The sequence below is a fragment of the Pollachius pollachius genome, assembly GCF_949987615.1.
Source record: "Pollachius pollachius genome assembly, chromosome: 6".
Taxonomy (NCBI): Eukaryota; Metazoa; Chordata; class Actinopteri; order Gadiformes; family Gadidae; genus Pollachius; species Pollachius pollachius.
Genome location: NC_136939.1, coordinates 11702511 through 11715147, shown reverse-complemented (window position 1 = coordinate 11715147; position 12637 = coordinate 11702511). Strand labels below are relative to the sequence as shown.

The 12637-nt window shown below is 45.0% G+C and overlaps 1 protein-coding gene across 1 annotated transcript; it reads left to right on the top strand.

Moving 5' to 3' along the window:
* Positions 1-1378: 1378 nt before the first annotated feature.
* On the top strand, positions 1379-12637 carry vps11 (VPS11 core subunit of CORVET and HOPS complexes; the record flags this gene model as incomplete). Its single annotated transcript, XM_079738562.1, has 16 exons — positions 1379-1524; positions 2127-2271; positions 2368-2503; positions 2588-2751; positions 4045-4292; positions 5344-5545; positions 6004-6155; positions 6381-6567; positions 7321-7464; positions 7972-8169; positions 8671-8832; positions 9438-9571; positions 9958-10160; positions 10600-10771; positions 11114-11336; positions 12019-12637. 16 exons carry the CDS (start codon positions 1379-1381, stop codon positions 12181-12183), a joined length of 2781 nt encoding a protein of 926 aa, XP_079594688.1. The 3' UTR covers positions 12184-12637.

Genomic DNA, 12637 nt, shown 5'->3' with positions numbered 1-12637 from the left:
TTGAATTAATGAAAGTCATTCCACTCAGAAAAGCTTGTATTCCTCTCCTTCCTGTTTGGAGGATATTTGTGATTATTTAGAATGGTGCAACGGGGACATCCCCTTTGACCAGCAATAATTAGTGAGCTGCATCTTAATCTTGTTTATTGGTAACGACATTTAACTTTTTACACATTGACTAAAATATTCTAATGTTTTTTCATCTGACAAAAATACTGTGAGTTTGTTCTATGATAGTAGAAGACTGTTTGGTGGGGATGTCTTCTGATTTAAGCCACTGAATAATAGCCTTGCATCATATTTGGGGAGTGTTGTTTTAGGCTGATGTGTCAAATGTCTGCTGCCCCATTGTCTGGTTCTTGGAGAGCATTTGAACATGTTTGTCACCCTCTTAGCTAAAGGTGTTCCTTTAGCACAAGCAATTTCCTGGTTAGTCATAAACACTGATGCCTCTCTCTAGCAAGGGTTGCCATGGACAAAGGTCATTCAGTCAAAGGGTGTCTCTAGGGGGACCTGAGTGAGAACAGTTACATCAAACATCCACATGGAAGGGGCAGATTCAGGTGGTTTGTTTATTCCCTATTGCACTTTGCACCATGTGAGAATGAGAGTGAGTTAGTTTTGTGGACATCGCATCACTGTGATATTTACTATTTGTATTATTTAGCCATTTCGCAGGGACTTTTATGTATAGAGATTCACTGTGATTACCATGATGAGTCAGAATGTAGCTTGTTCAAGGATGCCAAGTCAGACAAATGGGATTCGAACCCAACACTCCACGGCAGGTTAGGAAACCCCCCTGCCCCCTTTGAGCCTGATATTTGTTGAGTCGTTCAGGAAACGTTGAACTTGGGAGCAGACACGCTGATCTGGAGACAACCATAGGGGTTGTGCATTGTTTCTCTGGTGGTGTCTGTGTTGAAATGATGTGGCCCCATCTCCGCCATTGAGGTATTTGTTTGCCTCATAGTTTTGATTAAGCTTGCTCTTATTAGGGATACTAGATTCAAACAAGCCTCCCTTGTGGTAAATCTAGCCTTCTTCAAGATGAAATTAATTAATTATTCATTCATAATCATGATTTACACGTCATAAAACCCCACCACCAATGCTTATTGGTATTTATCATTGTCAGCCATACAACAAAAAATGTGTTGAAGGAATTAAAGACGTAAAGGAAAATAAGAAACGTGTGGAAATATCAATCAGAAATAATAACGTATAAACCACACGTATGAACGGTGACAGCCAGGTAAAAAACGGATTGACCTGCGATCTCCTCCCTCCTTCCGCATCCATTTCCGTTAACAAGCGGCTCACGTGACGTTTGTTTTTGGTGTCACATGAGAGACTCTCATACTATCTGGCTAGCAAAATGGCAGCATTCTTACAGTGGCGAAGATTTGTGTTTTTTGATAAAGAATCGGTTAAAGATCCTGTAGACAATGGAAAAAACTTTTATCTTCCCAGCGGAATATCGGCGTCTGATTCCGGCCGCGGTCACATTGTTCTCGGAGATATCCTTAATGTTATGTGATGCTTGAGCTAACACTGACTAGCTAGCAATGCAATGACAGCCCTTCGGGCGTACCCAGTCTTAAATCACTCTAGATGTCTTGGCTTGTCTCTGATGGGTGAGCTGTCAGATTATTCCCATTTATGGATGACATTGCTGCAACCAATACCGATTATAAAAGTGTGGCATTAATTGATAGCCTTGCAGATTCAGCAATGAAAGGAGGATTTTTGATGACATTAAACGACCATATCCAACCCAAATTACTACATAATCCAAGAAACCAAGTGTTTGAGGTTACTGTAAAGGGAACTTAATGATACTAGTGAATAAAAATGTTGTTTATGTACTACTATGATGCAGCAATAGTATGCTATGATGCTATGATACTATGCTAGAGATAATACACTTCTGTGGCTGCAATAACTGAATCTCCTGTGTGGCGTTTTTGTACAAAATGCCTGATCTAGATAGGTTACCATCTGAATAATAACTTTGTTCTTAGAAGACATGCTGACATGTTAAAATATAACTTAAATATGGTACTCCTACCGGTTGATGCTGGTTGTTGTCATTATTCAGCCTTAACCCCAACCCTTTTACATATGGATGGCCAGATCTGGCTTTTGCCACGCTCGATGAAGCCTGAGGCCTTCCAGGCTTACAAGTTGCGTGTGACACACCTGCATCAACTCAAGCAGCACAGCATCCTTGTCTCGGTGGGGCAGGATGAAGAAGGAATAAACCCTCTGGTCTGTACACATGGATGTTTCAGCAAAACAACAGCATACAAGACATTGTTAACTAATAGCATAATTCCACTAATGAATGTGCCCCTGGGTTCACAGGTGAAGGTGTGGAACCTCGACAAGAAGGACAGTGGGAATCCCTTGTGCACTAGGATTTTCCCCGCAATCCCCGGGAATAAGCCAACAGAAGTGTCATGCCTCAGTGTGCATGAGAACCTCAACTTCATGGCCATTGGTAAAACCTAATATAGTGTCTGTCTGTCTGTCTGTCTGTCAGGTCGCAGGGGGGTGACAGTGTTTCTATGTGTCTTTTTGGCAGGCTTTACAGATGGCAGTGTGGTGCTAACCAAGGGGGACATCACCAGAGACCGCCACAGCAAAACGCTGACGCTGCACGAGGGCACCTGTCCAATCACTGGCCTCTCTTTCCGCCAGGTCGGCAAGGTCACACACCTGTTTGTAGCGACGCTGGAAAAAGTCCATGTGAGTTTTTGGAGCATTCCTCGCACCTCCTTGTTTGTATTGTGTGCATTTAGCCTCATGGAAATGCACCGATGATGCTTTGCGTGAATGTATCGATATCTTATCACTGCAAATAATGATTCCCACCCAATAACTAGGGTTGGGAATCTTTTTTTTTTTTATGAATCGATTCAAACTGTATTTGATGTAAATTATTTCTCCATTCAGTACATAAGGGTGACAATTTCAGTATCTACTCCAGTCCTCTTTTTGCTAGGAAAGGTGGTGTGTCAAATTATGGCATGAAAGCATAGTAAAGTGTGTATAAGATTACCGTATTTCCCGCACTATAACGCGCACCGGATTATAAAGCGCACCTTCAATGAATGACCTATTTTAGAACTTTTTTCATAAATAGGGCGCACCGGATTATAAGGCGCATAGCATAGAAGATACTGCAGTCAAACGTTTGACTGGGGATGCGTTATGCATCCACTAGATGGAGCTGTGCTAATTGTATAGCTCGTCACGCGCAACGCAACTGTGAGGACGAGTTGCTGCATTTAGCAGATATAAAACTGGAACCTTTATGACAAAAAAGTAAAACACAATTACGCAGTTCCAAACCTTAGATTTTTTAAATATCTTGCAAACGTGAATGATACAAAGTAGAGCATCGCACCCTCGAATCTTGTAGTGTGGCCAGTCTTCCACCCGATTTCCTGGCTCTGTGATCGTATAGTGTGACCTTCCGTGAGTAAGCGCAGTAAAATGCTGTGTGCACTGACTACGATAGCCGTAATGCTGCAAGCGGTGTGGCTTTATCGTAGTCGTAGTGAAACATTTTATTATTATTAAATTGTTTTTATTGGTTTTTCATACTGAAACATTTGGACAGAGCGCCGTTTACAACCAGTATGGATCAACCAATTAACCAATTGATCCATATATAAGGCGCTCCGGATTATAAGGCGCACTGTCGTTTTTTGAGAAAATTACCGGCTTTTAAGTGCGCTTTATAGTGCGGAAAATACGGTAGTTTATTTTTGAATAAGTGATATTAACTGAATCGCTATTCTTCCAATAAACGATTAAATCCAAACTTTCATTGAACAGTAAAGATCGAGGCTGACATGTCTTAATGGTTAACACAATGCCCACATTTTCTCCTTTCAATTCAAAAAATGAAACCTATTCTAAATGTCCGGAATAAGAGACAACTGCATCCCTCTCTTCTCATCATCAATCGTTCACCACAGTCACGTGTGTATTGCTGCACTCTGATGTTTCCACCACCCCCTCTCCCCCCCCCAGTGTTACACTCTGTCCATCAAGGAGTACCCCAGACTGGAGCTGGACACACATGGCTGTGCCCTGCGCTGCTCCGCCCTAACCGACCCGTCCCAGGACTCCCAGTTCATCGTGGCGGGGGACGAGTGTGTGTACCTGTATCAGCCCGATGAGCGGGGCCCCTGCTTTGCCTTCGACGGGCAGAAGCTGCTGGCCCACTGGTACAGAGGCTACATGCTGCTGCTCACCAAGGATGCCAAATCGCCCAGCAAGTAAGCAGCATTCCCGTGGATGCAGGTTCTGGTTCATTGCTGGGTTTTATTGTTCACTTTAACGAATCGTCGTGGGAACAACACTTAATGTGACCTATTACGCCACCAGGTGTGAGTTTGGTTAGCCACTACAACCTGTTTTGAAAATCTGCTTCTTCTGACACCCACCTGGTGGTATAATGTGCGAACTTTAAACTATGCGGTCTAATGTTGGTACGTGGGGGTGGGGTTTCCTCTGCAGAGTTTTTTAAATCAGGTTCATCCATTGTTTCCCCCCCCCCCCCCCCCCCACAATATTAAATCATTGGACTGATTAATCTGGGAAGAACCCAGGGTCTGCTCACCCATAGTGTAAGAACAGAAATCTGATATCAGGATTTAAAGTGCCAACAAGTGAGACAACAAACAAGTTTATTTGAGAGGTTGCTTTGGAGTGGACTTTCTGCACTCTTGTGGTCAAATTGGTTAAATCTTTAACCAAAGCCCTCTGACATTTCTGCCATGAAGATGCACAGATTTTAGTTATTTATTAATTTGATGCCTGGTTGAATAGTTATTATCTGACTTGTACATTATCATCTTACTTGTTCTTTTTCAAATAGGGATTGACCCTGTCAGCTTTGCAATCTTGCCGATAAATACTAGTGATACTAGCTATTACTCAAAGAAAGGACAAGCAATTTAATTTCAATGACAAAAGGTTGACGTCACGGTAATGTGCTTGGCTGACTGGTCTGTAGGTCAGGTCAGTTAGAAGCAGGTCAGTTAGAAGTGAGGGGTGGAAGATGGCAGAAGAAAGGCAAATCAATTATCAATAATATTGTTTACAATTTTATTGGTAAAATAAGAGTTATTTCTTTACTTATTTTCTTTAGTTGATGATTGCGGCATTTCGATTCTTAATTGTTTCATAATGAATTAATTGTTTGATTATCAATTTGACTCACAATACCCAAGCAGACCATCTATACTGAATAAACGTAAGAATGCCCATAACATGGCATTAATGTACATATATTCTGATTCTCTCTCTTCTTGGTGTCTTTCTCAGGGCAGCGTTTGCGAGCAGAGAGACGTCCCCCTCAGAAAAGCAGCTGCTGACCATCTACGACCTGGACAACAAGTTCATCGCCTACAGCGCCCCCTTTGACGACATCATCGACGTCCTGGCCGAGTGGGGCTCCTTCTATGTGCTCACCAGGGCCGGCAAGATGTTTGTTCTGCAGGAGAAGGACACTCAGACTAAACTAGAGGTGCATCTTAACACTTTAGGGAATGCAGACACACACACACACACACACACACATGGATACACACAAACAACTATCATTTCAGTCATATCCTGTTTCCAACCATCTAGGCTTCTTAAGATCAGAAAAGAGTAAAGTTCCGAATTATATTTTGCAATATTATTATAAAACAGGATCTAAAATTACAATAATACATTTTAGCCCCATAGAATCCCTGGTTGCCAGTCTAGAAAAATGCATTTAATAATAGATATTGTTCTCTTTTCAAAATCATGTTAAAAAACACCAGTCCATACCTTGCAAACCCCCTATCCTTTCCCCCTGTTTGCTGTGAGAACTTGATAAAAACACATTCCAAGCATTGCACAACAAACCTTAAAAGGCATTAGTGAGGACTCCCGCTCTAACCCGATACAGTTCAGAAGGCTAACGTGTCGCTGTGTGGTTGTTTTCTGCTTCAGATGCTTTTCAAGAAGAACCTGTTTGTGATGGCTATAAACCTGGCTAAGAGCCAGCACCTGGACAGTGACGGGCTGTCGGAGATCTTCAGGCAGTACGGAGACCACCTCTACCTCAAGGGAGACCACGACGGGGCCATCCAGCAGTACATACGGTAACCACATTAAAAACCCATCCACTGTTCAACACAAATACACAAATACTGTGTTGGCATGCAAATGTGTGAGCTAAACGACAGCCTCCCTGTCCCATTGTGACATCAACCATGAAAGTTTACAGTGACCAAAACCTAAGGCAATGCCCAGCAATTCAGATACCGGGGTCACGACTTGACCTTGGCGGACACACACTAACCAGCGTGTTTTGCTCTCTCCTGCAGAACCATTGGGAAGCTGGAGCCGTCCTACGTGATCCGGAAGTTCCTGGACGCCCAGCGGATCCACAACCTGACGGCCTACCTGCAGGCCCTGCACCGGCAGTCCCTGGCCAACGCAGACCACACCACCCTGCTGCTCAACTGCTACACCAAGCTGAAGGACAGCTCCAAGCTGGAGGAGTTCATCAAGGTAGCCGCCGCATAGGGGAGCCCACGAGGGAACACATTGATACTTTGGAGCAGTGATTGATTGATTAATAGTGCTCGTGACTTTTTTTATTTTTTTTATCATTCTACTTTTCCGTCGTACCTTTCAAATCCCTATTAGCTTTTGAAGGGATTTACGCTTTGATATTGACATGTTCAATTGGTAACAGGGTCGTAGCTTACCTGATGGCTACCAGGACATATCTGTAGTCAATGCTGATTGATAGGGGTTTTAATCATGTTGGCAAACAAATCACATCCTATAAAATTGCTGGTCAGCCCGGCCCGTACATCTGTTTGTTTACACGCAGTCTACTATCGACACGCCCTAAGCCCCTCCCACTCAAGCCACCCAGCCAGACGAGCTATGTTTTGTTTGAACAAAACAAACAAAGTTAGACTAGGGCATGCCCTGTTTAGGTATAGCTATATTTCTAAAATCTTAAATCTTACAATTTATCTTTTGATAAGAAATGCATTAATGATTGCATTTGGCTTCACTTGTTTATTTGAAAATACACTTGTGTAGAGTCCAATGTTTTCTTAAAGAGAGATTGAACAAGGGAGCGGTTCACTTGAGGAAGAGATTGAACGAGAAGGGGATCAAATGAAAGAAACAAGAGGTTCAATGAGTGTCACTAGACCAACGAATAAGTCCCGCCCCGACCATGGGTTCAAACGGGGGGTCTCAGGTGTTAAAGACCCGCTCACCAAAGTGTGTCTGTATCCCCAACAGAGCAGCGAGAGCGAGGTCCACTTCGACGTGGAGATCGCCATCAAGGTGCTGCGGCAGGCGGCCTACCACAGCCACGCCGTCTTCCTGGCGGAGAAGCACGCGCAGCACGAGTGGTACCTGAAGATCCAGCTGGAGGACCTCAAGGTGAGCGCCCACAGTCCCGTCCCACCTTAGGGTGGGTTCAATTTCAAATTGATTTGAAGGGGTTCGGACGCCACGTTCATAGTCCACCTGTAGGCGTCCTCAGGCAGCGTGCCCAACAGCCTTTCTGCTCCTTAACAACAGAAAATCTGCCTCTTCTGACATCACAAAAGGGCGTGTCCACCTAGATGTATGACAGATAGATGAGCAACGTTTGCTACAGTCCAACTGGGTAGGCTGGTAGACTGATCTATCCAGCACACATCTAGGTGGACACGCCCCACTTGTGATGTCAGATGAGGCCGATTTTTCCAAACGGCTTGTAATGGTTAATCACACTCACACCTGGTGCTATAATAAGTCACCTTTGAAATAAAATAGATAAACTCTACATCGCAACGTGGCTCTTCGCCGGAGCGCTTGCAAATACAAAATCTAAATAAACACACTTAATCCAGCGTGGGAGAACGCGGGTAAGGCCTCACACGGGGGTCTGCCTGTCCTCCGCAGAACTACCTGGAGGCGCTGCGCTACATCGGACGCCTGCCCTTCGAGCAGGCGGAGAGCAACATGAAGCGCTACGGCAAGACCCTCATGCACCACGTCCCCGACGGGACCACCTCCCTCCTCAAGGACCTCTGCACCGACTACAAGCCCAAGAAGGAGAGCGCCGACAGGGAGACGCCGCAGAGAGGGCTCGAGGTTAAGGTCAGCACACCTGGATGCAGTGTTCGTTTCAGCCTCCACGTCCCGGGACACTTGTCCCTGCTCTCAAATGACAAGAATCCTTTTGTACTAAGATTTATTGGATTGCATAACATGATGCGTTTTTCGTCATTAAAATGACATTGGTGAGGAAATTCTAGGTACCTTAGCTCAGTCATGCACTGAGCCAAAGCACTGCTGTATTGGATCACAGTGTATTGCTCATTGGTATTAGTTAGTATTGGGCTCGGCTTTTACTCTCCTTACCCAGAAAGCAACGCTAGAACTGCCACCCTATTCATTTAAATGTTGCCCTTCCAAATCCGAATTAACAGGCTGAACCTGAATTAATGAAATGACGGCAATTAAATCAACTCTATTTCCTTAATCCGGGAACCACAGCTAGTATATGCTTATACTTTTGCCTGGTCATTATAAAAAACCTGTTTGTCGTTGCTGTATGAGGCCACACATAGACTGACCTGGTTGGTTCTGTGGCAACAGGCCAACTCGGAGGAGTTCATCCCAATCTTCGCCAACAACCGGCGGGAGCTGAAGGCCTTCCTGGAGCACATGATCGAGGTGGAGCCCTTCTCCCCGGCCGGGGTGTACGACACACTGCTGGAGCTCAGGCTGCATGACTGGGCCCACGAGGAGGAGCCTGAGGTACCGCACCTCTAAGCTGCCCTGGTGGTACTTTGGTTTGGGGACCGAGACAAGGTCACGGTGCACGGGGGGGAAGTTGGGAATTGAGTAACAATGAAATACATCCATAAATATCCATAAAGCAGCAGGTAATAAAACCGTTAACAAAGCAGAAGTGTATCATCGGTTGTTACCTTTATGCTGGTAGCAGACTTCCCACATCAAACCCATAGTTATACGTAATGTTGTACCCAAACATAACCATTGATCTTACACCTGAACCATCTCTAGGCTTATACCGTAACGTAACTGCTTGAACTTCATCTAAACCAGATTTAACATTGAAATTCAATGTGAGAGCTTCTTTGTTGTGCATGGTATGTGTGTGCCAACATGCCTTATCGCCTGACAGACTGTACACTAATTTTATCACCTGGCAAACATTGACCAACAGATGGGTGAAGCCTATGTGGATTTATTTTTAACTTTGGCTAGTCAAAATAAGATTTTTTTTAAACAATTAAACCGTATTATACCGTATTACTATGATACTATAAGTGAGCACATTGGTGATGGTACTTGTGTGGTATACGAGTTTGTTGCTTTGTTTCTGTTTGCCCCCGCAGCAGAAGAAGGTCCTGCAGGGGGCAGCACTGTTTCTCCTGCACAGCGACAACACAGTGTTTGACAAGGCCCTGGTCCTCTGCCAGATGCACAACTTCAAAGAAGGAGTGCTGTACCTCTACGAAAAGGGCAAACTGTGAGTGCACTCGACTTGATGTTCTGACGCTTTTGGGCCATTTCTCACAGATCTGGAGATGTATACTTTTTATAGAGCCAATACTTGTTTTGTTTTTTTAAGTTTTTTGAAATGTGTTATGGTTTATAGTCTAAGAACCACATCCTCTTATGGGGAAAAATGGACCGGTGAAATATTTTGGCAAACATTTTTCTTTTTCTCTTTTATCAACTGAACCTGTAATGCAATAATACGCTCTTTAAGAAAACTTTAATTCATATCAATATGCTTCGCGTTGTTGATTGGCTGGCGGTACTACCGGCCACACCCTTTTATTATTACCAGGCATTGACAACTGACAACAACCAGAGACCCTTTTAAATAAATCTCCCATTCCCCTCACACAGGTACCAGCAGATCATGCACTACCACATGCAGAACGAGGAGTACGGCAAAGTGGTGGAGGCCTGCAAGCGCTACGGGGACCAGGAGGTGTGCCTGTGGGAGCAGGCGCTGGGCTACTTCGCCCGGAAGGAGGAGGACTGCAAGGCCTACATCAGCCAGGTCCTGCAGCACATCGACCAGAAAAACCTGATGCCCCCTCTGCTTGGTGAGAGGGAGGCGAGGGGGCTCTCTGTTCAAGGGCTTGAGCACATTCAACTTACTCTGTCTCTTTTGAACGAATTTTTAGCAGTGAGTCGATTCCTCCATGAGTCGACCGATTAGTCTGTTCGTCGAATTGATCCGAAGTTATATTTAATTATTTTGATAAGGCTTTAATCATTCACAGATCCGTTTTATTGGATGTTTTTTGTTGTCGAATTGGTATTTCCCAGGGGATTTATCAATCAATCCAAACAACTGAATCAATACTCAATGAAAGTTGCAGACCGGCCGCTTTATAAACATCCCTTTTTATGCAACTGTAAACAAAGACTAAAGTTTAGCTTTTCGTGTTCAGGACAATTCTCTATGCAACACTGCTGGCAATGTCGTGACCACGTGTGTGTGTGTTTGTATGTGCGCGCTTGTACACTTTAACCCCACAGTGGTGCAGACGCTGGCGCACAATTCGACGGCCACGCTGTCCGTCATCAAGGACTACCTGGTGAACAAACTGCAGAGGGAGAGCCAGCAGATTGAGGACGACGAGCGCAAGATCCGCCAGTACCGCGAAGAGACTGCTCACCTCCGCACCGAGATCCAGGACCTGAGGACCAGGTAGGCCCCCAACCACACAGCCCGTCCCCTGTGGACAAGTTCTGGGCCCCACAGCCCACTCCTCTTCCTCCCGGTTCTCACGACTCATGTCCTGTGTGATAAAGTTCTGATAAAGTGGCAAGCCTGATCATTTTATAATTACACGCCTCATACTCCATTACTCCGTAATGCCGGTCGAGGTCAACATCCATATTTTGTACTTTATTGTGTGTACTTTAAATGTATTTATAATTATTTAAACTACAAAAGATCCATTCATCAGCAAACCATTGTATTATGATTCCACAAAATGCTGTTCTTTATTTGTGTGCAAAACCAACGTTTGGATGTCTCTCTCCGCAGCGCTAAGATCTTCCAGAAGACCAAGTGCAACATGTGCAGCAGTCCGCTGGAGCTGCCCTCGGTCCACTTCCTGTGCAGCCACTCCTTCCACCAGCACTGCTTCGAGAGCTACGCCGACAGCGAGGCCGAGTGCCCCACCTGCATGCCAGAGAACCGCAAGGTCATGGACATGCTGCGCGTGCAGGACCAGAAACGGGACCTCCACGACCACTTCACTAGACAGGTACCTCAGTGACATTTTGTCGTTCAGCCCCATTCACGCTCGTATGCACGCCACGCCATTTTGGGTCAGAATAACGTTGGGTTTAAGTGATTTAAACCTACTAAAAATACACCATAGGTCACTCAGAAGGTTTTGGAGAGCAGTTGAAAACGTAGCGGTATGAGTCAGAGTAGGGATTTTGGGGAATTTTGGGGGATAAAGATTGAGATGTGGTTGCGCTCTACTCTGCTGTCTGCCAATGTACACACATTTGCTAAGCAAAGCTTGACAAAGTGTAGCACCTTAAATAATGTATGAGTATGATGCTCTGGGGGCACACCAGGAAGAGCGCGTACCATTAAGGCTCAGTCCTTTCTGCAGCGACCCGGGTTTGATTCCTGCCTGTGGTCCTTTGCTGCATGTCTTCCCCTCTCTCTCCCCCATACCTTCCCGTCCAACTCACTGTATCGTCATGAATAAAGCATGAAAAATGCAAAAATATAAAAAAAATCCCCCAAAAAAGAAAGAATAAGACGGTCAACTCCTTTTACCGTTTTGAGAGCAGTGTGGTACTTCATTCTATAAATATTTTCTTAAGGTGCTTGCACGCTGCCGTAGCAAACACCCAACACCCACTCACCAACAACAAACCACATACTGTACCGGTATAAACCAGTTCCTTCGTGCGCCTCTTGTGTTTCAGCTCCGCAGCTCCAACGACGGCTTTTCGGTGGTGGCCGACTACTTCGGCAGGGGGGTGTTCAACAAGCTGACCCTGGTCACGGACCCCCCCGGGAGCAGGGCCGCGAGCAGTCTGGAGACAGACCTCCAGAGAGACCTCCTCATCCACACCAAGAGGAACAGCTAGAGAGAGAGAGATTGTGTGTGTGTGTGAGTGTGTGTGTGTGTGTGTGTGTGTGTGTGTGCGTGCGTGCGCGTGTGGGCCTGTCTGTAGCGATAGCCATGCTATTACATGAACCGTGACCCCAGAATTGGTTGCCAAGCAAAGAAAGAGAACAAGTCTCTGCTGCACGATCTGTGACGATAACCTACTTAATTTCCTCTTAACATTGTCTATATTATTGTCTCATATTGTATTTAACATGTAAAAGCAGAAGCGTGCCAAAAGGCCTTCAAGCTGTATTGTATTCAATATGTTTTTGTGTCTGCTTTCATCGTGTCGGCTTATCAGACTGCAGATCTGCGGTTGTGTTTTAAGGCCACGCCCTCACTCTCTTGCATAACTAACAACAGAAGGATGATCTCCTAGTATCCCTTCAGCATCATGTCCCATTGACTTAAGAAATAAAATGCTGACTATC